General features: G+C 38.5%; 1 protein-coding gene across 6 annotated transcripts; it reads left to right on the top strand.

Moving 5' to 3' along the window:
• CCDC180 (coiled-coil domain containing 180) lies at positions 1–27,847 on the top strand. Of its 6 annotated transcripts, XM_027704503.1 has the most exons (37): positions 1–168; positions 701–885; positions 1,735–1,817; positions 2,342–2,451; positions 2,548–2,676; positions 2,836–2,946; positions 5,134–5,229; positions 5,472–5,635; positions 5,806–5,925; positions 6,587–6,666; positions 7,352–7,440; positions 7,938–8,057; positions 8,676–8,849; positions 9,358–9,473; positions 10,931–11,057; positions 11,322–11,385; positions 11,988–12,196; positions 12,762–12,979; positions 13,493–13,668; positions 14,758–14,938; positions 15,468–15,614; positions 15,864–16,008; positions 16,216–16,332; positions 16,749–16,847; positions 17,199–17,312; positions 17,927–18,126; positions 18,873–18,934; positions 19,701–19,779; positions 20,700–20,774; positions 21,667–21,733; positions 21,929–22,070; positions 22,492–22,652; positions 23,451–23,588; positions 24,613–24,724; positions 24,968–25,073; positions 25,982–26,120; positions 27,497–27,847. In XM_027704503.1, exons 2-37 carry the CDS (start codon positions 764–766, stop codon positions 27,626–27,628), a joined length of 4,524 nt encoding a protein of 1,507 aa, XP_027560304.1. In that variant the 5' UTR covers positions 1–168; positions 701–763; the 3' UTR covers positions 27,629–27,847. The 6 variants fall into 6 exon arrangements, with proteins under 6 accessions (XP_027560304.1, XP_027560303.1, XP_027560308.1 ...); XM_027704502.1 differs by having other exon boundaries at positions 1–885; XM_027704507.1 differs by lacking the exon at positions 27,497–27,847 and adding an exon at positions 25,397–25,466 and having other exon boundaries at positions 1–885; positions 25,982–26,114.

The following is a 27,847-nucleotide window of genomic DNA, read 5'->3' as shown; positions in this document are numbered from 1 at the left end:
AGGCAGGCCCTTTTCCAACTGTTGTATCTCCTCTTGACTCCCAGCTTGCAGCTGCCAGTTCTCTGGAAGCAGGCCTGGCAGTCAGCTGTGATGGGCCACCTGTTCTCAATAGGATGTGTGTGACACGTTTGCAGAGAGGAAGGCTGTAAACTGATCCCCAAGGCCAAGGTAAAAACCCCAAAGGACCAAGTAAAAGCCAAAGGAATTGGTTGTGTTGGTCAGTTGTTTGCTGGCTGTTGAAGTGACATCAAGCATTAGGTCAGTTTGAACCTTTCTAGGTTTGGTTTGTTTGAGTAGAAAATAATTGTGTTATCTCCAGCATATGCTCTCTAATGCATCTCCATGTGTTCTCATCTCTTCACTGTGTATTAGAATATATTAACTGAAGGCAGAATCATTGTAACACAGCAGTAAAACATATTAAGGCCAGATTCAGGCATTTCTCACTCTACTTTCCTGTTAACTGTAAACAAGGCACACAATCCAGTTGGCTCCACTTTTCCTCTCTGAGGAAAAGGTTAACCTTTTTTTCTCATTTTGAAAATAGTCTTAGATCAAAATAGCCTTAGATGGTTATGCACTTTTTTTCCTTTTCTCTTCTACCACCCTTCCCCCACGATTTTTATGAACTATTTTGTCACTGTTCTCCATTCAGGAGATTGGAAGGAATTCTAACTGTTGTGATTATGGTTCTTTGAAGGCTCACTTAGCACACCTTTTGAATGAAAGAAAGAAGGAGAGTAAGTCTTCTAAGAAGAGTAAAATGTTCCCTTCGGAGAGGCATTCAGAAATGTCTGCTGATGCCGTGCTACTACCATGTTATCAGCAGAAGTGTGTTGGAAAAATGCCCGTCAATGACTCCACAAAAAAGGCACAACCAGACAGGTAGAGAACAGAAGCATAAAACCTCAATTATATGTTCATGACTATAGGAATGAAGTTGTAAGATTTGCACTGGGAGCTAGAAATTTCTGAATTCTTGGTCATAGCACTAACAATTTGTGATAGACTGTCTCCTTGCTCAATGAAAATTTAGTATGATAAGCTGCTGCCTGTTAAAGTGCAGGCTAACAGGCTGATATTTGCAATGGCAGGCATATTGTGTGGCTTTCCTTTGCAAAAGAAATTGCCTGTCTTCTTCGCTCAAAGCAGTCTAGATATATGCCCAGTCTGACACATCTTTTTGAACTATATTTCAATGTTGATGATTTACATGATGATGATGATGATGATGATGATGCAGTAAGATTATGTAAGGAACAAGAAAGAAGTTAGTGCATCCATCCTTTTTACCCTAACCCTGCTGCTGAATTCTCCTGAATTCTCATTGACCCCAAGGAGAAACACGGTGCTTCAGCCGATGGGAAGAGCAGTGGGCAGATAAAGGCTATTTTCACATTTCTTGCTAGTTCCTCCTTGTGATTTCATAGATTCTTATACCTTTTAGGCATAGTATGTTTGTAGTTTGCATGCACTAAATCTAGCATGTATTGCTTTAATGCCATCATAACAGGTTTGAAGTTGGGGTCAAACCACACTAGATAATTACTCAGTTCAGTTCATGTCAGAAGAAGCAACGTTGATTCTTTGAATCATATTCTTTGAAGTTAAAACGATAGTTATGTTCACTTAAATGTTACATTTTGCCAATTAAAGTGAATATTATACTATTATGCTAGTCCCTCTTCTTACGCATTTAGTACAAATCAAAGCTTTATTCTCTTCTTGTTTCAGAGAACCTACAACATCTCCAAAGGCCTGGAGAAATGTAGATACAAGTTCAGCTGAGGAGGTCAGAGGCCTACCTGATATAGTTGGTAAAATTGTTTTCCCTTTATGTCAGCTATTTAAATTTGCATTCATAGGAGACACTATACATGTAGCAGTTTTAGCTGAACAAGGTATAAAATCAAGCTCAGAAATTACCTGGCACATTTTTGATGATTTGTAGGTAATTTTGAAGCTGAAAAGTCTCCTCCTAGGAAAAAAATGGTGGTGAAATTGTCAGTGAATCACAGCTTATGTTTGGATGATAAATTCCAGTTCTGATGTAAGCAGATCTCATTCTTGAAATGATGAAACTTTTTTGCATCATACCTGAGCTTAGTTGATAGCTTCCATGCTTTTATCCTGAAAATCACAAGTTAGTAAAAGAAGTTTTAAAATATGCTCAAGTATTTTTAACCTCCGGTTTGCAAAGATTTCCCTTCCCGTGCTGCATACTGTAAGAGCTGCACAAACTGCAGCAGTCATAGTGTGGATTTAGGGATTTATTCTTCGTGCATCCCATGTTCTGCAGCAAGAGTTCCAGGCTCCATCATCCTCATTTCTTTCTTGGCAGTTCCTGAGGAAAAAAGCAGCGAGACCTTGAAATGTCTGGCAGAACGGCGGCAAAAGCGTCACGATCAAGCAGTGACCAAAATGCAGCAGGAGCTGGACTGCATTGGCAAAGTAAGGCAGGATTTTTTAATCCAGATAGTCTAGAGTGCTATTCTAAGGTCAGGGCCCAATATTCAAGTGATCACACTGAGTTCCTTATCTTTTTAGGAGATGGAAGCCTCTGTTTTGGAGCTTCAAAAGTTCCTTCAACTAAAAGTGATGAAATCCGATGAAAAAAGTAAACTTTTGTTTGAAAAGATTGTGTCTGACACGGCTCTAGAAGGTTTCTCGTTGGAAGTAAGGCAGCTCAGAGCATTGACTCACCTTCAGTTATTTGTACCTGCTCTGTGTAGCAGGTTCTCACGGCTCACTGGAGTCTTAAGATCTGTTTTCTTTTTAATTTTTTTTTTTTTATATTTACTTTTCAAAGAGATTGAGACTAAATTCTTATTGCAGGGTTTGGAAAAACTGTGGAATATGATTCACCAGGAATCCTTGAACAGAAAGAAGTGGATTAGGACAATGGACAAATCCCTAAAGGAGATTGAAAGGAGTCGAGCCTCCAAAGTGAGATGCAGCCTTAATAACCTTTACTTAAGGATGAGATTATATTTGCTCATAATGCTGGATGCAGAGCAAAGAGTAGCTTGTTTCCATAGGAGTCAGAGGTCTGCCAGTAATTCTATTGTGTGGTGATTGCTTTCTTTTCATCAATAGACTATTCAGTCATTTTATACCTGCATAATCAGAAGAAAATACTTTTTTTTCAGTTTCAAGGTGTTTCTTTCTTGCACAATTATCTGTCCTAAAGGTGAGCTGCTTTTATTTTTGTGCAAGGGTTTTTTAGGTCGAACTGTCATCTGGTCTGATATTTTTTGGGGACAACTGAGAAAGAACACAGGCATGACCTAGCTCAATTTTGGTTTGGGTAGCCTGGGTATCAGTAGGAATTGTGTTGCAGTTGTGTAGGCTTCAGGCTGACTTGTAAAAGTCATTGGATATCACAGTAAATGTTTGGGTAAATAATAGATACCCCTTAAGGAGGTCCTTGCTGCGTTGTTCTTGGAGGCAAACAAAAGCTGTTTGTTCTATCTGTGCCAGTTTGTCTTTGTTATGGTTTGAGATTGGCCCCCCTGGGAGTCGGGGGCCCAGAGGTGACTGGGTGCCAAGGCAGTCTCCCCTGGAGAGCCAATCACCGCTCATCTTGTTCACTCCTGCTGAAAAATCATATATACACAACCAGGGGAAGCTGTTGGCAGTCGGTCTGTGTCTGCTGCTGTGTGTAGGTGTGGAAGGCCAAGGGGTGGCAGGGCCTCCTTCTTCCCCCTCCGGGGGGGGAAGGGTGGCCCTGCGACCCCACAAGTCTGCCTAGGCCAGAGTTGGAGGCAGCACTGGAGTCGAGTGTGTTTGTTGTGAGGAGAGAGACTCACAACACCTGAGGTAAGAGGGAGAGGCAAGCCCCTTGTGAGGAGGCCAGGCCCTCTCCCCCCCCCTGCAGCTGGGCTGGGGGGCACTTGGAGCAGTGTAGAATTGGACCGAGGTGCCCGTGGCCAAGGCTGGGGGGCTTCCCCCCCACTGCATTGAGGCTGGTGGGGGGTGGATTTTAAGGCTCAGCGTTGGAGCAGAGCCAAAGTGGACGGGCTAAATACAGCTCGGTGCCAGGGGAAAAGAAACTCCCGGGCGAAACTGGAGACGGAGCGGAGAGAGGCCTGGAGGATGTCCCGGCAGTGATTTAAACGCAGGACAGCCCAAAACCCAGAGGAGGAATGAAATTCCAGGACACATACGTTGATAAGGTGACTGGACTACAGCAGCCGACAGAACTGAGGTATGAGAGGTATGAGGGAGAGAATGACACAGCAGAGACTGACACGGAACCAAGGAGGACGGACTCAAAGCTCTTTTTGGGCTTGGTGAGGAAGAAAAGACTTCAGCAAACAGCTGGAGGTTGGTGGGGAGAGCATTCCAGTTCTCCAAACACTCCCACAAGAGAGAGAGACTGCATTACCTCTCAGCCTAAGGGCTTTTCTTGGACTAAAGTTAAAGGGAGAGGCTTAAAGGGACTGTATAATAATATATATATAGTTGCTTTTAGCTTGTACAGTATTTATTGTGTATTTATTGTGTAGAATAAATGTAAATATACTTCCCCTTTCCCCTATAGAAACATCTTGCCTGAAAGTTTCTCTTCGGTGTTGAGATAAATTGTGGGAAGGGGTGGGAGAAGCCTGGAAATTGAATTTTGGATTTTTATGGTGGCTCAAACTACCACAGTCCTCTTTGTAACGCAGACATAGTGAGTAGGTGCAAGAATATCACCAGTAACTTTTTTATTTATGTTTATTTAGTTATGAAGAAGGCCAGAGATAGTGACATTTCCTTAAATTTTGTTTTTCCTTAAAACAAGCACTGGTGGATTCACTCCAGATATTTGAAAGGAAGTTGGTGTGATTTTTTAAAATTCATATTGCAGCTTGTCTGCAGAGTGCTCAGTTATCACAGATATGAAAGAAAAAACAGATGAGTAGTAACAAAGTGGAAAGTTTTAGTTACTTTTTAATGAATGATTTTAAAAAATCAGTCTTTAAGATATTTAAGATTAATATTTTAAGGTTTCTCAATCTGTCTGTCAACTAGTTGAATTGATTTTAATGGAAAAAAATTGTTTTGTTCATTTAATTTTTTAACTTGGGAAGCTGACATCTGAGTTATACTTTTTTAGTTGTTGCTTTTCTTTATTCTTTTATTGCACAGATAGCAGATCTACTGAAAAAGTATACAGTGGAACTGGAGGAAATTTCCTTCTTCTTGGCAGCTGATGTTCACAAGCTCATCAACAATGAGGCCACGGTAAATGTTTTATCTGGGGCAAGATAGCAATCTGAATATTCCCAGAATGTCTTTTTTTTCCCCAACTGAAATTCATTTTTTCTACTTATCAATCACTTGCATATAAAAGAAGTTTCTATTTTGCAGAATATTCTTTATCATTTGTATTCTTTTCTCCCTCCTTTTACGTAGAAGAGACAATTTATGTTTTTTTTACGTTGTATGCTGATAAAATACTCCTGATTTGATTTTTTAATATGCAGAATATAAACCGAGCACTGTTGGCTAATGAGAGGGCAACTGCCAAGCTGCTCTTTAATCTAATGAAATCAGAGCTTGAGAAGGAAAAGTCACATCAATTGAAATGGCAGGAGAGAGTCAAGGACTGGAAGCTCATCCAAAAGAACTGTGTAATTCAGAGTTTCAGGTCAGAAATTTTACAATCATATTTTGAATAACACAAAGTCACTAGTGCTCACTTGTGTTTTCTATGAACAGTAATATTTTATCATTTTTTCATTAAACATATGATACATATCACATAGGATAGCATATATATCACATTTCCATTATACATATCATTTTTCCATCCTGCAGAGAATTTATGGCAAGCGAAGAAATACAGAATCCTCCAACTGTGAAAACAGAAATGGAAAATATGATAAAGGAGCAGATTGTACTTAGTGAGCGGAGACTGGGGGTTTTGCAGCACATTGGGTATGGTAAAAGAGAAACAGAATTCTTTCTGGAGTTAATAGGGGACTTGGCTACAAAATGCACTTTGCTTTCTGTCAGTTTGTGATTGTAGAGTTCAGAAGTAGGCAGGTCCCAAACTTTTTTTGGTAAAGATCTTTTTAATGGAAAAAATGCATTCTTGGTTTTCAGTGCACCAGCTACACTAAATGGGGGATGATCAAGAGCTGGAAATACAGGAGTGCAAAAGTAAATCTTAACTAATATTTGAAACACGGTATAAATGAGCAGACAAGGATGGGGAGAGAACTAGAAGTTGGTGCTTTAGTCAAGGCATTGTTTCTGCACGGGATTTCATTTGTGTAATAAATTAAGGAAGAATCTGGATAGAAATCTAACTGTCTCTGTTTGAATATCCATCCTGACAACAAGCATTTTTGGATGCAAGGCATTACAACATTTACAGCTTTTCTTTTAGAATGAATGTAGGAACAAGTTAGTTCCTTGTCAGTCAGTTGTTCAGTGCCTTGAACAGCAGCAGTCTCCTTGGTTTATTTTCATTGCAGAGATGGCGGTAAATAAAATAAAGTGCAGTGGTATGGTAACTCTGATTCATATCTTTATCTTTTAACAACTGACTGGCTTATATGTTAAGATATTTGACTCTTGTTTCCTATTTTGATAGCACCTTGTTGCCTCCAACACACACGAAATCTGAGATAAATGAATGGTACAGAACTGTGGAGAATTTAAACCAAAGTTTAGGTAAGTTGGGAAATCATAAAAACAATCTGGAATTCAGGCAATTCTTTCTTTTTTCTCCAGGCAGGAATGAAGCAGGCACTTGCTTTGAAAGTGCATGTTTGCTTTTTTCTTTGTTCCATGTGTTTTCACATACTTTCTCAGTTGCTTTGAGCTGGCAGTAGGACCCAAAGAAGTTGTCTGGGGCATCACCTCCCTTTGGCCAGCACAGGCACTTGTGGATGGTGAGATCTAGCAGGAACTGTCTTGGTTAGAATTAATCTGGGGGAGATAGAAGGTTAATTTTGACACGGAGCAGTGCTTAGTTGTACAAAAATACTCCTTTTTACCTTTTGGAGAAGGAGAGGGAAAGTGTTGGAGATGTTTTATTTCTCTGAGTCCTATAGAGTGCCTTCCCTCTGTGTGTCTGCCTTCTTTTACTCCAGAGCACATCCTGTCATGATATTTGTAGCCTGTATAGGAGCAAAGAAGTTGGTAGCAATTGTAAATAACTTGTTACTTTTAAGCATAGTGATAGACAGATTTGTATTAAAACATCTTATGTAATTGGTTGGTTGTGTCACACAAGTGTGCAGACCTGTTGGGATCTGTTCCCTATGCTGAGATTCAGGGCTTCTGCCATATTTCCATTTCACACTGCACTGTGAAATACAGGAATCATGACTGTGGTCTGCTCCGTGTTCTTCAGACACCCACAATGCAGAGTGCATGAGGAAAATGCACTGCAATTATGAGCTGGTCCTGAGCAAATGTCGGGAAAAAGCCCAGGTCTGCAAGGTGAGCGCCACAGCTTTGGGAGTTACTGGAGGGATTGTTGATAGTACAGTGTCATTACAGTAAAAAATGTTTGAGGATCCACCAGACATTGAGATAACGAGTGAAATTGCTTTTTAACCTCTGTCTCAGTTTGACAGAGAAGTTGTTGTCCATTTTGTTTCACAGTAGCGTGTGGTATTTGTATTTGAAATGTGTAAAAGCCGTAACAAATGGCAGTAATGAAGGAAGTACTGTCCTACATTTATGTGGAGGACGCAAGGACACTCAGCCTTTGTGCTGTGTGTCTTATTTTCGGAAAGAAATTCCACCTCTCTTGACTCAATTTCTTTCCTTGTGTCCAATAGAATTGTACTGTTTACAGAATGTGAGATCTGGGGGGTTGAATCTTTCTCTGTCCATCACAAGAAGAAACACAAGAAGTTGTTTAGCCATATTTGCTAAAAGCTGCACAATATTTGTTATATACATGTCAATAACTTGGCATTCTTTTTGTTTAGAGGAGCCTGTTGGATATGAATGTTTACACGGTAAAAGATGTTGAAATTGTGCATTCTGACATGCTTCAGATGACTGAGAAACTACAATGTAGGTTTGAAGAAGAACTGGAGCATATGGATGTACGTTTATCACATATATTTTTACTACTCCCTGGTGTTAGTCTGTTCTTTCTGCACTCCCACCTGTAGTGCCATCTGCATCTGAGGCTCTTGATGTCACATTAGAATGAGACCCATAGTGTGAGTGAACACCAAAAAGAAAAGAAGCTTGGTGTGATTCAAGGAGAAGAGTTCATAATGATTTGGTTTCTATTTGTAATATAAATATATTTATATCGTAATTTATATTTGTAATATAAATATATATGTCATGGATGAATTATGTATAGCCCAGCCTGCCTAGAGGCAGAGGAATAGGTTTAAATGACCTCCCAAATTTCTTTCAGTCTGATCTTTTATTATTCTGTACAAGAAAATGACTGGGCAGTCGTTCCTAAAATGATAGATGGCAGAACTCAGTGATTCTGTGCTTTACAGTATCAGAAGAATAAACAGAAGTTTTGATACTCTCAGCTTGTAGGATAAAAATCCACATTTTTATCCAGTTTACTTGGATGGGTTCTTCCCTCTCACTGTGTTGAATACTGACAGTGTACTTCCAGGCAGCCTTTTTTTATTCCTTCATTTCACCTTCCAGCAGTTTAAAAATAACATAGTCACTTAAATGTTTTTCTTTAGAGAGACTTTAAGGAGATGGCTAAACAGCATGAGCAGCATTGTCAAGACTTGTACAGCTGTTTTCAGGAGGCCATGGCCCTCTGGGATGTCCATGAACTCCAACTGTCCCAGCTGGAAGGTGAACTTCAGAAGAAAGTAGATGAATGCAGATGGGAACAGGATAGCATTATACAGGTATAGACATAAATCAAGGATGTGGTATGATGTAAAGAAAGGACTTCTTAATGCAAAGAGCCCTCTGGAGGTCAAAATAAAAGGAAAACTTAATCTTTGACTTTTATGCTGGAATTTCTACGTGTCAGTTCCATTCTGTCAGGTACATTTTTGCTCACTGCTCGATTCACACTGAGTGGACAGTCATATCATATTCTTGATATGGCAGCAGTGGTAAAGATTATATTTTCATTATAAAGAGACTGCAAGTTGCTGTTATAAAATCTTGTGCAGGTACAAAGTCTGATTAGATGTCAACTTCTCATAGTTATAACAAGCAACTTAGGGTGACAATGTCAGAAATGTTTATTATGTAGGACAGGTCTTCATAGGCAATGAGTTTTACTAAGGTAGCTTCCCTTCTTGTTGTAAAATATACATACATAATCAAACTACTTGAATCCTAAATAGTTACGGAGATTTAGTATATACTAAATGATTTTTACTTGTGTTTTTTATGTGGCCTTAGATGATGAAAGTTGATCTGGATATAATTTTGGAAAAAATGAAAATGGCAAGCTGTGAAGAAGAGCTGAAGAATTACATGGAGAAGGCCCTTTCCTCTTTAGACCATATTAGAACTAAGTATGAATTTTTTTAGTGTAAACTTAAAAAATAAAGCATACTTTAATGTTGGTTGTACTGCTTAGGTCTTGTTTATGCTGTAGTGTGAAGATGTGGAAAAACACTGCTTGTTACTTCATGTAAGACTGTAAAATGAAATAATGTACATACTGAACAAGGTTAAGGCAAATAATACTCATAGTTTATGAGCAGGACTAAGGAAGACTGGTATCACTCAAAAACTGTACCAGCTCAGTATTGTTGTGTAGTATACCATTACATGCCTTATTCAGAAGTTAAAAGTAGTAGTTCAGATTCTTGAATCCCAGGAATCAGAAATTAGTCTGCACCATCACCTGTGGTGTCAGATTTGATCTTGCTCAAAGTTGCAAGGACTAGAAGTCGCCAAGAACTTTCAGATAGCCAAAATATTTATTTTGGTAATATTTCTGTGACCTGTCTCATGATTAGGCATTTGCAAATATAAAAGTCATATAAAAAATTGACACATACCACGCTTAGCAGCAGGTGTGAAGATTAAACAACCTGAGAGGAAGCAGCTCTGTTCTCACACCCGGGAGGTTGAGGCACATTAGAAGAGTGATGTGGACCTGAGGGGCCGATGCACACACCTTGGCACACCTCACAGCGGGATTGTGGTTAGAGCTATGGGGTTGGTGCTCTTAGTACTCATTAGAACGATTTTAAAAACAACCAAAGGAAATGGAACAAGTTAAAATACAATGAGAGGTTGCAGAAAGGCAATGTAACCTCTTGTTATGATCTGCTTATCAAAATTATTAGAAATGCCTCTGCCGGAATTAAGGTGCAAACAAGATCATATGCCAAAGTCAATAGTATGGATTTTATTTAACAATAAGTGTGAGGCAGAGAAAGAGAGAGAGATAAAATAAGAAAAAGGAGGGGGGAGAAAGAGGGTGACAGAGAGAGATTAAAATAGAAAATGTGTCACCAGTCCGTGAAACCCGGCAGCATCCCATAGGTCCTGTTCTTCTGGTCTCAGTGGTGAGAGTCCCACAAAATTTAAGAGTGCAGTGGATTAATATACATTAAGGAGATGGGGCAGGGAAGCTTTACAGTCTCTTGTGACAGGCTCATTCAAAGCTGAGCACCAATACAGAACAAATATGGAGGACAGTAATTTGACCTCTCATTTCTAATATTCCTTACAGAAGCACAGATTCTGAATGATTTCCCATCCAAAAGGAAAGATGTGAAAGGCTTTATTGTGAATATTTCTTAAATTTTGTGCATTTATATATTTGTAATGAACTAATATCTACTAATAAGCCAGGATGTGATTGTATTTGGTATAAACATATCAAGTGCAACATTTAGCCTAAAGGTTTTATGAGATTGGTGAGAAAGTTAGATTTGGCTTTAAAGGCACTGTAGTCAAATTTATTTTATTTTTATACATTCTTAAATCTCTTAAACAGTGACCTTAAATTTGACAGGAATGAGACACTCAACCAAGTTGTAATGGATGAAGTAATGGCTTACCCAGAAGCTATTTTACAGGAGTTGATTTCTTATAGCACATCCATCAGCCAGCATTTTAATGTGAAGGAAATCTTCAAACAGGTAAAAAGAAAATTTTATCTGGTTAAAATCTTGTGACAAACTGCATTTCAGCAAATTCATTTGCCTTTTAAACAGAAAACTACAAGGTAACGAACTTATATTAGTGAATTTGAGTGTCACAGGTTCTTTAGACAATAAGTGATCCATTCAAGACTCATAACTTACTGAAATACATATATTTTGAGAAGGGATATGGATTTCTTATAAAGAGGTACATCTGTATTTTAAAATGGTATGGGGGTTTTTTTGTTGTTTTGCTTTTAGAACTTGCAAGGCGAGCTAGCCTCCACAGTTCAAGATCAAAGTAACACCTCAATGGTACAAACAGGTATTTTTGCTTGCTTTTTTTTCAATCTGTATCTCTTTGGATTGTAACCAGTAAAACTGTGCTTTAACTGTAAATGACTAGTTGAGGCAAGGAAATGAAAGACAGGAAAATTGTAGAATATCCTGAGTTGGAAGTGACCCACAAGGATCATCCAAGTCCAAACTCCTGGCCCTGCACAGGCACCACAACAAAACTATGTCCCTCAGAGCGTTGTCCAAATGGTCCCTGAGCTCTGGCAGCCTTGGGGCTGTGACCACTGCCCTGGGGAGCCTGGGCAGTGCCCAACTACCCTCTAGGGGAAGAACCTTTCCCTGAGATCCAGCTAAACTTCCTCTGACACAGATCCAGCCATTCCCTCGGGCCCTGTGCCTGCTCACACAGAGCAGAGATCGGAGCTGCCCTTCCACCACCCCTCGGGAGCTGCAGACCCCAGTGAGCTCTGACCTCAGTCTCCTCTTCTCCAGCTGAACAAGCCAAATTACCTCAGCCATTCCTCATAAGGCTTCCCCTCTAGTCCCTTCACCACCTGTGCCTCTCTCCTTTGGATGCTCCCTAATAGGTTTAGATCTTTCTTATGTTGTGGCATCCAAAATTGCCTCCAGGACTTGAGGTGAGGCCGCACCAGCACAGAGCAGAGTGGGACAATTGTCTCTCTCAGCCAATGCCAGAAGAGATAGACAGTTGTCAACGATCAGATGGAGAAACAAACCCAGCTGAGCAGGAGATCTTGGCACAGGAAACTGAAGAAACAGAGGAAGATGGAGAGAGCATTCCTCATAAAAGTGAAGACACTGAACATGCAGAACAAGGGGTATGTGTTACAGAGGTTAAGTGAACAAGAGAATAAATTCAAAGGTGAAGGCAGTCTTGCCCAAAATAAGGAGGAATAGGAAGTCTTTTTGCTGAGGATGGATAGAAAGTCTTTGTTTGCTAGGTTTGTCAAAGCCCATAGGTGTTTAGATCCTTTTTATGACAAATAGAGTGTATAAAACCATTTACAAGCACTGCTTTTAGCCTTGTAAAAACTCTTTGCGTAGATTTTTTATTTAATCTATCTTTCTTTCATCACAGTGTTCTTAAACCATGGTGAATGCTTTAAGCTGTATTTGTACCTAAGTATTGTTTTTTTCAGGTCTTTAATTCTGTTAATTTATTAACACATCAAAACCCATCTAAAACATAGATGACTTTGCCTATTGAACCTTCCCAGCATATATAAATATATAAATATTGCTGACACTGTATAAATGTTGTCCAAATTGAGAATGAGAATGTTATTCTAAATATCCTTAGGATTCTTACCTTAGCTTGTGCTGTGTTGATTCCATGCTGATACCTTTAAAGGTAGCAGTTGATGATTTCCAACTGTTCACTAGGCAGTGTTCAATAGCAGCAAGGCAGAAAGTGCTGAAAAGGCCATGGAGATATTTTCCACTGCTAGTGGAAACATTTACACTGTCCTTGGAGTTGAAGAGGCAGGAAAGACTGACATCACGGAGAATTATTTTACAAAATATGAAAAGGAAGAATCACTTCCTATGTACCTGAAATATGTGCTTCTCAAAGAAACTGTGTTTGTCAAGCTGAAGAAAAAGTGAGTAGAAAACAGCTTCTTTACGTAATAGACAAATTTCAGCTGTTTAGAGGAAACATTATACTGAAGAGGCAAAAATTATCTAATTATTACTATATAATTAATTAGATATTTTAATTATAAAATTATAATTGTATAATTATTATGTTTTTCCTCTTTTTTAAATTGATACAAATATAAGAAAATGTTTATATTGCTTTGTATCCATCCTTTCAAAGTACCACAGAAGCGTTTACCTTTACAAAACATTCATATTTTATGGCATCTATTAAGTGAGAAAATGGATTCTAGAAAGACAAGTAAAATTCCCAAATTCCCTGCAGAGCCATGAAGGTAAAATGCCTGGTACTCAGTAGTATGCAGCCAGCTCAAAAACTTGACTGGGATTCTGCAAATGGTACTGAAAGCATATCTTCCTGTAGTCAGAAGTTAAATTCTTAGAATTAATATATTGAATAAATTCTTATTTATTATTTACTGTTCCTCGCTGTAATATTTCTTTTTCAATCGTAGGATTCGCCTCTGCTTTTTTGAACACTTGGAGAAATGGTTTGCAGAATCCTTGTCCGACTCCCGTGTCTTTGTGGCTGCCAAAAAAGAGGAGCTGAATTCAATACTTCTGCTGCATCTTCAGTTGCATCAACAAAAGCAGGAGGAGATACAGACAAATATCTACAATGTTAGAGCTGGTACTGATTTTTTTTTTTTACTGTGAGCATCATATGTCTTTTTTTAGAGATGATCATAAGTGGGCCAGAACTGTTTCAGCATTAGTTGACTCAGTTGTAAAGGACAACTGAGCAAGGAAGCAGTTGAGTGTCTACAAATTCCCAGTATAATATGTTACTCATCTATTTTCAGAATGACATTTCTACACCTCTTCCTGGTTTGTGCTATGTTATGTTTGGAAAAATAGACAGTGGTGCCTTGATCAACAACTGGATTTTACGAGATGTAGAACATTGTATTGTCAGTGTTTGTGAATTCTCATTTGCCTTGAAATTATTTAACAAGAGTTTTTATTGTACAAAGAATAATTTTACAGGTGTTGCAGAGAAAGAATTAGCAAGTTGAGAGAGCTGAAATGCCAGGAACAGGCTTCTGAAAACACGAGAGGAAGGATTTAGCTCTGTGAAATATCACTGAGCAACTACAGAGCAGCCACTAATCAAAACTTTTTTTCGCATGAGAATTGTCTGGTTTTTATGGTGAGAAAAAAGTACTTTAGACAGGTTTGTTGGTCTTTAACATATAAAGTAAAAAATTCTCTCTTGGGAGAACAGGCAAACAATTTTTCAATTTCCCTTTTTCCTCAAAGAGGACAGGTGCTTTTTCTGGCTGCTTTATTGAGGCAATTGGCCGGCTCTTGATTTAGCCAACTATCATTCCAAAAGGGAGACCAAAACTGATGTTTTTTCCCCTCACAAAACCAGGGAGAAGTGTATTTTCCATTAAAATGTAACTTTTGTTACAAGACTGAGAACAGAGATATAACGAAGATGTCAGCAATGACCAAAAAAAAAGGGAAAAGAATATTTAGAGCAAACAAGAGACATTTGTGTTTTGAATGGATTAGGAGCTGCTAAGGATATATGTTTAACACAGAAGGAAAGTCAAAGAAACCAAATGGAATGTAGTTTATTTGTATGGTTTAGTTACTGTGAGGTCTGGTTCTGTTTATTTTGCTGCTGCTGTTGGTCGTAGGTTGACGGGGCGTTGTGGCAGTCCACAGCAAACAGGGAATAATATCCATATTGTAAAACTTCTTTTCTTCTCAGGGGAACTGTCACTTCACAAAGAGCATCTCAAGTACCACTGTGCGAGGCTGGAAGAAGGCCTGGAAAAGGAGAAAGCTGAATTTCTCAAATTTTTGGGTCAGCTAAATAACCTCATCAAAAACTTGGGCTCCCGAATCCATAACTTGGAGTATGACTTCCTCCATGCTCCTATGACTGAGCAGTAAGTGTGCCACAGGTGTTTCTGGCTGTAAGTCTCCACAGTTAAATACTCCAGATTGCTGTCTGAGATGTTTCTGGTTTGCATTCTGAACCTGTTTTATACATCGTTATTTTTCAGTGAAGAGTACGGTATAAAACTTGAAAAGATGTAAAGAATTTCGTTCTCTCTCCCTGAAAAACTTAAAATCAGGGCTGAACATGTGGAAATTTTCATCTCTTTTCAAAGTGCTGGCAATCTTTAAGTAGAAAAGATGTTTCATCTGTTTAGATTTTATCCACTTTACCGACCCTGCACAGTAACAGTAATTGACTAATTGATTTTGAAGAAAACCTCTCAGTAGCATCAGCTGTTGCTGATACCTTCCATGTGTTCAGTCAGACCATCCCAGCTCAGGGGGTGGCTTTCAGACTTCACTTAATCACTTTTGAATTCTGACATTTGTTCATGTCTTTACATCCAGCAGTGGCCAGATCATCATATGTGTTCCTCTTCTGACATGTTTTCCCTGTCTTTTATTATTTGCTATTAGGTCAGCTTCTTCCAGCAAGAATCTGCAATCAGAGCTCCACAATCATCTGGAATCAATTGGGGTTACTGTGAGGAGTTACCAGCACCATTTTGAGGAAGCTTTAGGGAAACTAAAGCGTTCAAATGTGGATTTTCTCAAAACTTGCAGGTATAGAGATTTCATGGAAGTTTTGTTTATAAATAGTGACCTATTTCTGGGCATCTGTGTTGTTGCACAGGCAGAACAGTAAAATTAATTTCGTTATTCATCTACTTTGCTATTTAAAAAAATATTCTGTTAAGCTGCAATTATTACACTGTTTTCATCATGTTTGTGTTGATATCTACATTTTAGGGCTGCTTAGCTAAAATAGTCTTGGAGAAAAAGAAGAGTCACAGCTTCTACTTTTGCTTTCAGATTATTTTCGGAGGGAGGTGACTTCTCTTCTGAAGAAGTAAAGCTTTTCAGCAGTTATCTTCAGAAAGAAAGTAAGCAAATTGACTCTTTGGAAAGTTTAATCAAAACAGATGTGGAGAAAATGGAATCAAGCTGCTTGGAGCAGGTATGCAGAATTTTATTCTTTCAAGTTATGTTTTCTATTGAGATATGTGATTTGCAGTCAGCCTGCTTTCAAATTATAACTGTAAGACTGTTCTCTTTGGCAATTACGTGATGGAAAAAAAGAAATAAAAATGGCAAGTTCTATTATTTAAGTTTTAAAAAGTAAAAAATTACCTAGTCCTGTCTCTTGTTTCTGGCTTTCTTAAAGGCTACTGAACTTCTCAAGCAGTCTGAAAAAATATTTGCTGATGTCTCTACGAGTCGAGCCTTTATGGAGAAGGTCCAGCAATCTTTGAGATGGCTACAACAGCAAATCAAATCAGAGGTACAAAGGGAAACATCACAATTTTGCTTAAATTCCACATAATAATTTATTTTTTTTTTATTCTGTTGAAGAGATTTTGGCTGAATTCAGAGTGGACAAACATTAAGTGATTTGTTAATTCAAAACCTGTTTTCTGTCGCTGTCAGCTTAAAACTTTATTTTTACTGCTGCAGCTGTGCTGGAACACTATGGCCCTGCAGCACATTGAGTATGTGCATCTGAATTGACCAGCATTTTTGTGTGGTACAGGGAAGGACATGAAGTGTTGCTTTTATGAATTACTGTTTTCAGCTTCTCCTCTGAGTACCAGGGATTTTTTACCATTTTTGATCAATGGTTCTAGTGGTTTGAAAGTGGAGGCTCTGAAAATGCCCTGAATGGGGATTTTACTTCCCCACTATCCGCTTCTGCTTTAGGTAGCAAATTCCAATTTGCAGTCAGTGGCATTAAAGTCTTACCTGGAGAAGCTCCAGCAGAAGAGAGATGCTTGTGCTCATCCTACTGCAGATAAAGAAGTAAGTTCTAAACAGCACAAAATGGTATTTAATTTGAATTGTTAGTAATTGTTATTAATTTGACTCACTGTGCATGATTGCATAAACTAATATTTTTAAGGTACACTGGTGTTTCTTCACACTTAGGGGGTGGGCAGAAACACAGAATTTTTGCTCAGGAAGGTCCCACACCTCTTTTCCTCTTTACCAGACCAAAACTTCAACCTCTGTGCTATCTTATTGCTTCCATGTATGTGTAGATAAGCTGGTGACAGAACAGAGGCCAATGATGTTGTTTGTAAGAGTCAGCATGTTTGAAAAGGCCAAAATATCTAGTTTAATAAATACCATCTGTATTACCATATCTTTAAGGCTTCAGCTTCTGAAGAGTTGTATGATTTTGCTAAAGAGGTGTTGAAAGAGCTGAAAAAGAGAAGCCAGTATCTTGACTGCTTCCTAGAAAAAACAATGATCCCACATGCCAATGTAAGTATCTACATTCTCTATATTTTCTTTAGTGTTGAGAGAATTTCCCTGAGTAGATGTTTTAAAAGTTTTTCAGCATCTGTGCTTTGAATTTTCAAATGAAGAAAGGATCTGCATTATGCCAAGCTGTCCAAGACACTGTAACATTAGGGCATTTTATTAAGAGGTTGAGTAAATCAGCAGTCAGCACCCAAGTTTACAAAATGCAATGAGTTGCTCAGTTCTTGAGTTTGTTTTCAAGGCATAGCACTATTCATAGATACCTATTTCATGGACTTCAATTTTGTTTTTATCAAATGGGTTGTGTTTCCTTTTTTCCTTTTCTGGAAAGTCTGTCTTTCTTTTGTAATCTCAGTGGATCATTGTTTTGAGAGTATACCTTTAAATACTGTTGATGATTATTTTGAGAACCTACTCTTAACTGCTTTGAAGTGTTTCAGAGTTGTATAACTGTAACAACATTGCTACTAGAATGACAAAAAAACTTGATTTCAGCCTGTGAAGCAAAATAGCATCTGTTTGGAAGATCTACTTTAGCAGTCAGTTACTATGTGGAATGCTTTCACCAACTGCCTGCTACACTCAAGAGGGCTTCATTTTTCTTCCCATTTCAGGAGGACTTTACCACTCTTGCCATGGATGGGATGTTACAAGATTCCATTGCTCCTGCTGTTCAAAGAGAGAGTCTCAGAGGTGAGAGCAAAAGGATGGTAATGGGGCTGGATCCTGAAAAATTCCCCGTGTTAAATCCAAGCAGAATGGATACGTCAGCACTTGATGATTTGGCAATAAGCGTTATCCAAAATTTAGCTGGGTAAGTACTTGTTTGCCTAAAGGTGTTTTTCTGTCCTTGTCTTAATTTATATTTTCTTAGCTCCATGTACCACTTCTCTCCATGAGGCTCATGATACGCTACAAGGGGCTTCACAACAGTATTTTTAAAATTTATATTCCAGAAGCATATAAAGGTTTTCCTGAATTCCTATTTTGTAGAATACTTTGTGTAGCCAGAACTACTGAATAGACTGTTCATAGATAATACTACTTCACACTTTCTGATCAGTCTAACTTTAAAAATCAGTCTAGCTGAGACTGATTTCTTTTTAAAAGCAAGATTTCTAACAACAAAAAATACCCCCTTTTGAGTAATAAGTGACATCTATTTTATAGCACAATGATAAAGTTTAGATGTAATGATTTAATTTTTGTCTTAAAGGTGATCACCTTAAAAGGTGATTACATGCTACATAGTTGACTGAAAAGTGTGCAATGAAGAATATGAAAAGTGTTTGATTTGCAAATAGTATTTTAATGCATTTTTCCTTGTAGAAATTCCAAAATTTCAGGTAAAGAGTTGGTTAGTCCCATTAAAGTACTTCAATATACACTATTGGTTGTAAAAGTAACCCTCTTTGTTAAATATGATCTCAGAAATTTAACCACACTTAGCTCATAGTAGGGGTGGAGAACTTGCCTAGGTCTCTATATAATGTAGTATGTAGTATAGAACATAAAGTAACAGGATATTCAACAGCCACTTATCTCTCTTTTTTGTTTTAGATTTGACCCGTCCAAACAATCTGCAGACTCAAAGCAAGATCGCTTACATTCATTAGGACCAGGTGTGCCTATATTTCTTTTAATGCATTCTGTTCATCCAAACTGTAGTTCCTATCATTTTACTGCACAAATCTAACATGTTCCAGACCAGTGGCTTCCCTGCTGGTTCTGAGAGTGGTGCATCCCAGCTTTTTTCTTGGACATCTTTACCTTGCAACAGTAAGATGATTTTTGGCTCTTAAACCAATGAAAGCTACAGAATGAGATAGTGTTATAAAGAATATCTCTGTGATAGCAAAAGGGAAAAGGAATAGAGAAAAGAATTGGAACAGAGGTCATGAAAATATGTAGGGAATCAGGGATACCTCTCAAATTGTTATCATCCACTCAAACGTGAGCACAGAGGTAATCCCAGGTGCTACCTATGCAGTGTTCCCATTTCCCCATCTCTCTTCTGGGGAGCTTGACTTCTCCAGCCATTTTTAAAGATATTCTCTATCTCTTCCACATTTCCAAGTCCCTATCACAGCCAAGACTATGAATGTAGCCCATTCATTCTCCTTATTCACGTTGTTCACATTCTCCTACCTTCATGTTGTTTTATATCTCCTCCCATCTGTCCATTTTCTTTGACATCCCCAGAACATAACCTTTATTGCTGTTGCCACTTCTGGGTTGCTTCAGTTACAATTGTTCCTGTAGTTGTGCCCTACATATTGTAAGGAAAACAAGAACACAAAATTCATATCCATATAAAAAATACTTCAATTGGCATTTATACAATATTCTTCATCTTTCCTTGTTAACTAAAAACCTTTCTTCCTCCAGTAAAGAAGAAGGTATCCAATGCACGTGCAGCTCAGATCACCAAGAAATCATCTTTGGATGAAACGAAGCCAAAAAAAAGGTGAGAGCCCTGAAAGGAGGAATTCCACTTAAATATTCCTATGCAGAAATTTAAGTAAATATTGTGCCCTGCCTGTTCCCAGAAAGATTCTTAATGCTTTTTTGTATGAGCCTTTTTTCCATCTATGATTATCATTTGGGATCTCTGTTATGTCCACATGATCAGCTTTGTTTTGTTTGGGTTTTTTTCCAGATTGTGGCTGGGAAAAAGTTTTTCTTTTTCTCCTCTATCTCCTGCTGTTTTGGATTCTGAAGTTGTTGAAATATATAGACTAACCCTTAAATCAATGTGGCTTAATTTTCGGGTGTGGTGTCTAAATAGTTTGTCTTCAGTGTAGTCCATAGATCAATGAAATGAGCTACTGTAACAGTGGAAACAACAGAAAAGTTTTGAACAGCTGAGAGTTTAGAAGAGAATCTTGAGAATCTTTTTCTATCAAAAAATTATTTTCATATTGTTGTGATTTAGGAATGGTATTCCCCTATTTAGTGTTCCCACTAAAACAGTCCAAACCCTGCACTGTTCACTCACTTCCCTCTCCTCCTCCCCTCAGGGTGGGCTGGAAAGGACAAGGAGGTAAGAAAACAAACAGTAACAGCAACAATATGAATAACAAAGTGTACAAGGGAGGCGAAGGATTCACAGGTGATGCTCACCACAAGGAAAGCTCCAACAATACCCCTTTCCCTGCCCCTGGCAATCGCAGGAGGTGGTACAGAATAACTTCCAGGTCCTGGCCCTGCCTCCTGGTGGCTACTGCAAAAATTAGCCCTGTCCTGGCCGGAACCAGGACACACATAATACTAGTTTTAGAGTTACATTTTTCTGTTTTTTTTCTTCAGTCCATTATATACTCCAATCATCAGCCAGAGAAGGAAAACACTTGTGGATAGTATCAAATTAATGTTTTTCTTTCCTAGCGAAAAGAAAAGCACCAAATCTGTTCCTAAGGACAAGACATACCAGATATTTGAAAAGAAGCCTCCAAAGTCTGAGTAAGTCATGTGTATTTGCAGAAGAAGAAGTTAATCTGAAAAAAACCTGTATCTATCTAATCTATGTATCTATCTATCATTGTGACCTATGGAGTTCACTACTGAATTTTGAGGTATTTAACCTTGATATTTATTGGTCAAAGTGCTTACAGAACAGTTCCTTTTTGTAACATACTAATAATGAAAATAAAAGATCATCTGTTTTATTCTGTTTAATGTCTGAAATGGGAGGTCTCATTGGAGCCCCTTTTGCACATTTACAAGAAGGGGGTGGGGAATGTAAAATACCCTGTCTTTCCATTATTTTCACATCTGAGAAGACCAATACATTTTATACGCTACATTCTTGTGCTCAATATTCCATTGATAGGAATAAACATGGAGCAAACAGGTCCCATTCCCCTTCTCTAAGAAAATTATCTCTGCAGCTGTACTCTACAGAACTGAGATATTTCGTACGTGCCATGCAAAACTATTCAAATTAATGCCTGAGATGTTTAAGCACTTGGGAATTTTATTTCCCATTGTGTTTCAAAATAATTCCAGTCAACAGCTAGACCCACCTTCAAATATTTCTGGTTTATCCAGAATGCACGGTCAGTTCTTAAGGTAAGTTTTAGGCAGAGGAAGTTGGCTAGGATTGCTTTTTGATGTGGCAGTGCTCTCTAGGGATCATTTACAATAGCTGCAAGCCCTGGCTGCTTCTGAAGAGAACCAATGCTAATGCAGGGGAAGGATCTTGGGCATTCTGAGTATTTGTTTGTGTATGCTCTGAAAAATGTATTAAGATTAACCTGAACAGAATATTTGAATAGCAGTGAATATTGCCAATGTGATAATTTTACAGTGTGATAGTATTTAATTTTTTTTTTCAAATTTTGTTGGTTTTCAGTACTTTTAAGGGAATTATTATGAATATTCTCTGGACGGGTAGCAACACCTTGCTTGACCTTGGTGAGGTAAGAAAACCCTGTGTTCTTCAGTCACTTTTGCTTTCATAGGTCCACTCCTGTGTCAGAGAAGTAATTTGGTTCTTTTCAGTATTTGTCAGACCATCCAATAATTTTCCTTCCTTCTCCTGCTGTTATATACCTAGATGTCACACATTTGAATGTATTATCAACTATTTATCTGGTTTTTGTTCCCTTCTGCAGGATTTTTATGGAGAAAAGACCCCTCAGATGGGAATACCTAAAGATCTGCCACAGACTTTTGAACGTTGGGCAGAAAAGCTCAGACAGAAACTATTGTCGTACAAAAGGCAGGCAGATGATTACTACAATTTCTGTCTTAGAGGTAAATTCATTCCTTTAAGAATTTTAATTTCTTGTGTGTGTAATTTTTCGATATGTAAGCTGAAAATTGCAGTGACCAAGAATTATGTCGTTGTCTTAATCCATCAGACTCAGTGGAAAAATTCCAGTTGATTTTACTGGAACTTGAGCCAATATTCTTTTTTAAGTATTCTCAGCTACAGAAATCATAGCAGAAGGGCACTTGACTAAGTTGAAAGACCTGTACAGGTCACATCTTTAAGCAAGTGTATGTTTCTCAAAGCATTGGACCTAGGAAAAGGAATGGCAGAGACAGAATCTCTGAGAGAGAAAATTCCAGACTGTTTGAGCCTTGCAGTGTGTATTCATCTGGACTGAGTGGGGTTTTCTTCCTTGCAAATAATACTTCTGGGTCACATACACACCCTGTTTTTTCCCCAAAGAATTTCGGGATCAGCTGAAGTGGTCTGAGGAGGAGCTCTCTTCTGTCTCCCAGTTGGCAGTGGAGAGTCTTTTAAGAGAACATGAGCAGAAACTCAGCTCTTCCACTGGTCAGATTCAGCACCTCTTCAACAGACAACTGGAAGAGTGGGAGGATATGAAGGTATCTATCATGGATACGTTGGAATGCTTCCAGTGTAAGCAATGCTAAATGCATCGGATAAAATTTCCTTTTTCTCATTCTCACTGTTTGCTTCCTCAGTCCCTGCTGAGCTGAGGTGTAGTTTCTGTGTTTGCAGTTAGTCTGGGTAGTTTTCCTGGAAGCTTTGTATTTCCTGGAACTCAGTCCTTTTTCTCTCTTCTTCCAGCGCTGGTCTGCCTTTTTCTTATCTTGTCAACTCTGCCTGTAACCTTACACTTGGACTGTCAACTCTGCAAGGACTGTGACCTTGTGGTAGGGCCATACAGCTCCTACTGTATGGGTGCACTCCTTTGCAGGAATTATGATATATGGATAATGAAATACTATTATTTACTATTATTCATAAAAGAGGCATATTTTTTCCAGTAATGTCAGAACTCAGAACAGAATCATAATGGAGATCATGCAGAAAATGCTACAGTAACTTCAGGTTTTGTTGCTCTGAGTATTAAGTTAAATTCAGGAAAAAATTACAAATATAGAGTTATAAAAAAGTATCTTCTTTACCACTTGGTAGGAGAGATGATTATTTACTGAAAACAAACCCCAAAGTGAGACCACAGGCCCTGTGCTCCAGCAGAGAGGCAATTTAGTGCATACTGCACTGCAAGGTTTATCCCAGACAGCCACGGAGTAGCTCTGTTTTCTTTGTCTTTCTGAATACTTTTATATAAAGTGTTTTGATTTTACTTCTTCCTTATTATGACTAAAAGTACATTATTTACTGAAGGCATTTCTTTCTCATGTATTTGCTTAAAGACTGTGCACCAGAGAGAATTACATTACTCCCTGGGACACCCAAACAACTCCCTTCAGCTGGAGGCTTTGTGCCAAGAGGAAATAAAAAGGCAAAAAGATCAAACTGAGGGTGTTCACCTCAACACAAAGATGCTGCAGGTAATTGTAAAGCCCTTGCTTACTGTGAATTTAAATGTTGCATTTGGAAAGGAGAGTGCATTTTGGGTACGTTTTTCCTCCCCGTCTAAAGGAAACTTGAAAATGTTTTCAGTTTTAGGCAATCCTGGTCATATATCGTTCAACTTTTAAGTTATGTATTATCAGCATTAGATCAATATTGACATAAATACATGTGCACACATAGACCTGTATAGATTTATTGTGGAACTAACTGATCTTTTGTATCACTCATAGAGCATACTGGCTATGAGCTTAATGGGAGATAGGATTGTTGGCTGCAGGGGTGACATCCTCTGGTTAGTTCTCTTATTTGCAGACAACAGATGCCTGAAAGGGTTTCTTCTCTGTGCATTTCATTCGTGCAAATAATTGACACTTTTCCACACAAGATTAAGTAGTGGAATAAGCAGAATTTACAGGAGAGATTCAGGAATCAAAACACTTTTCCCCCTCCACCCCAGAGGTTTATTGAAGGTTGGTTCCCCAGCATTAAAGCTCTTTATTTTCTTCTCTCAGGCCACTTACTCCAAATTCTATACTGTCTGCAGAGTATATATATTTTTAATTCCAAAGTAACAGCTCCCTCTACTCTTAACTCTGTGTGCAGACACAGAAACACAAATACCCTCTTTTAGAATAACACCTGGCCAAAGCACTTCCACCCAAAGTACCCGAATTCCAAAATGGTCTTTGCTTTGGGAAGAAGTGTGCATTTACAGACAGCTGTTTTTCTCAGGTTTAACACAGATATATAACTGATGGGTACCTATGCACAGAACTCTACAGTTTTGTGAACTTTAAATGATCGGGCAGTGTTAAGAATACTGCAGAGAGATGCTTTGAGAGCCTTTTATGTGCAACTTCAAGCTTTATGTCTGTTATCTGCACCTGCTGCAGAATGTCAAGGTTGGATACTTGTGTAGTTCTTTTGGAGCCAAATTAAAAGGAGAGCAGATCAAATTATCGAAAGAATTTCTCTCACTTCCCTCCAATATCCCAACAGGACTGTGCTGCTGAGTGCGCTCAGAGCTTTTTTTCTGCACTGGCTGCCCTCACTGAAAAGCTGCTCTTGGAATTAGATGAAACCATCACTGTTGATGACATACAAGTAGCAGGTAAGTAAAGAAGAAATTGCTTGCTCAGGCCTTCTCTTCCTTTTCAAAGACTGCAGCAGACTGCCCCTAAGAAGCAGAGGCTTTTATATGCTGTAATATTTTAAATGGAAAGATTTGCATAATAAAGCCCACAAAGCTATTTCTCGAAAGTGTAGAGCATCAAGCTGCATGTAGTTACTCCAAAACAATCATGTTTCTGCCATTGTTTTACTTTTGCTGAGTAGATCTTCTATTATCTCCCAGACACTGAAAGACCTAGAGAGAAGATGCCGACTTTAATCCATCGGAAACAAACTGGACTTCCTCTAGAAACCTCTAAAGTTCAACAGTTAATCAAACGAGGGGGGAGGTAATGTTTGAAGATACTGAGCACTGTTCTGTCTAATTTCTCTTCTCTAAATTGATACCAGGCACTGTCCTCATAGTTTTTTGCTGCACTTGAGGAAGCTGCTGAATACTTAGTGTAGGAGTCAAATACATGCAGGTACTCCAAAGATATCAGGCAGTGGAAGGATTTAGGAGAATTTATATTCAAAAGTTGAGAACACAACATATCAGCACAAAACTGCACCAGGCCTAGGCAAAGACATGCCTTCTGTTCTTCTCAGGGCTTTTATTGTCCCCAGCCCCCCCAGCCTTCAAACATGTCTGTGACAACTTTTTTCATACCAGGGAGAGCTTCTCCGGAATGCAGGAAGAGAAACATTCTGAAACTGTGTCTGGGAAAGATGCCTCTTTCCAGGCAGGAAAGCTTTCTTAAACGAAAAACCCTAATCTCCTCCTAGTAAAATCTTCTGGAAGGGTTTTCTACACTTACACTATCCTCATTCTTAGTGATGTCATTGAACTAGTTATGGGGCAGTTTGGGTGGGTGGTGATTTTAAAGAAAGAATAGCAATGGATCCAAATAAAAGTGAATCACACATTGTAGTGTAAAACAATACAATGTCATGGCTATTACTATGCCATTTGCTAGCCACTAGTTATCAATTCAGCACTTTCAGATCTATGAATATAATGTGTATTGTCATTCAGAAGATAAGAATTCAATACTGTGCAGAGATCCTGAAGTTTTAAAAGAAAAGGTGGTTGTACTAAACAAAGAAGTTTTTAGGGTAAACCTTTTGTGGAGATTAAAAAAAAAATAAAATTGGTCTTTTACACTTTAGTACAAGTAACGTTAATTAGTATCATATACTCTCTTTTCTAAGTTTCTCTCTCATGTGTTTTTTGGTTGGTTGGTTTGGTTTTTGAAAGGACTTGGCCAGGAATACCTGAGACTACTCTTCCTGAAGCTCCAGCCTATATTCTTTGCAGAGGAACTGCATCAGTTTCAACAGCTCAGACTACCCTGGGCCATCTGGCAGTGATGGAGGCGAGACAAGCTGCATACCAGGTGGGTCTGGGAGTGGGGCTGCTGCTGTTGGGGCTTAGGTTTTTTAAGAAGAAAATCACAGAATCGTATCTGTGTGTAAGTTTTAACATACACAGTGTTTTTAGATTTTAAAGCCATATTATCCATGTGTAGAAGTCCTCTGTCGTGTCCATTTTTTCGTGATATTGTCAGAAGCAGACAGGGTTGGTTTCTCAGGGAACCCTCTCATTTGGAGGAATGACAAAGGGGAATTGTTTCAACAGAGAAGCATGGATGGTGTCAGAAACAGGGCACTGCATTCAGCAGCATCATGCTTCCAAAAGCAGCTTCTGCCCCAATGCTGCTCCAGTGCTGCTTTCACTCAGCTTTCCTTCTAAAGCCTACAGTTTAGAGTTAGATCACAAAGGCTGATTTTTCAATAACAGGCTGGAAAATACTTCATACCTATCTTATATCCAAAAATATCACAGATCACTGTTTTCACCATAAAAATGATCACTCTTTCTTCACTGAGGCTGCTAGAAGAATGAACATGTTGCAAAGACAGCTCTGACCCTCTGACTGGCACTGACGATCACTTGCAAAACAGCAGCGCTCGGCAGTTAGAAGAATATTCTTATGTTAAATCATTTGGAAAGAAATGATCAGTATTTATGTGTCTGATGTGGACTAGTGAACTGAATTAACTTTAAAAAAATATATATATTTAATAGGGAAATGTAAAATACACTGTCAACAATGGCAAATGTCATCAAAACTGTCAGTTTGCATGAGTGTTTTATGTATCTGGTCCTGGTGCCCAAGCGCCTGGTTACAGCACAGCTTTGAAGGGAACCTTTTTGGTTGGATACAAACAGTTGGATACAAAGGGTTGGATACATGCCACAAAAATATTTTCCTGCATGTGTGTTGCATTAAAAACACAGTATTTTATGTTTTGAAGCATGGACACTTTAATACAGGCCCTTTGAGGTTTTCATAGTAGACTACAAGTTTCTGTTTAGATGAAATACCTTTTTAGCAGCTTGATAGTAGTTCAGGTCATACTTGTGAGTTAAGAAGTTCTGGCAAGAGCCTGAGTGCATCCCATGTTGCAGATGCATGCTTGGGTCTCGAGGGTAGGCAACTCTCTAATCTTAGGAGCTAATGGAATTGAGATGAAGATCTTGCATTTTAGCAAAATTTAAATATTGCTATAATTTAATTCCAGATGTCTTTAAAAGGTACACAGAAGGGACATGGTGAATAATTAATTATTCATATAGTTCTATTGTCAAAGGTAGAAAATAAGTGGCCTCTATGCAGTCTTCTGGCACAGTGGATCAGGACCTGGATTTAGGCAAAGTAAAATTATATTTCGTCACTCCCAATTGTGTCCTTAATTGTTTTTTATACAGAAATACAAATGTAAGCTTGAGCAGCTGTTCGCCCAGATCAAGGAAGAAAGCACAGCTCAGCTTCTGGCAATTCAGCGTTGGGAAGAGTGGTGGGAACAATCCATCCAAAAGATAAAGCAACTCTACCTCTGAGATCAGTCAATTCTTGCTGAATCTTTATTGGTGTAAATTGACAAGTTTGTACTAATGTCAGCAGTGTTACAGAGTTAGTCCAATAGAGTTCTTTCTTTTATCTTACTAATCTGCTGCATTGAAAGAAGCTAATTTTTGCCTTTTTGCATTGTGTTACCACTCATTTCCTCATATGTAATTTTAAGACAATTCATAAACTCATCTTTACAATTTACATAA

The sequence above is a fragment of the Neopelma chrysocephalum genome, unplaced genomic scaffold, assembly GCF_003984885.1.
Source record: "Neopelma chrysocephalum unplaced genomic scaffold, ASM398488v2 Primary Assembly neopelma1_281, whole genome shotgun sequence".
NCBI classification, from domain to species: Eukaryota; Metazoa; Chordata; class Aves; order Passeriformes; family Pipridae; genus Neopelma; species Neopelma chrysocephalum.
The sequence above is the reverse complement of the archived record's forward strand: the minus strand, read 5'-3'. Positions and strand labels throughout refer to the sequence as shown.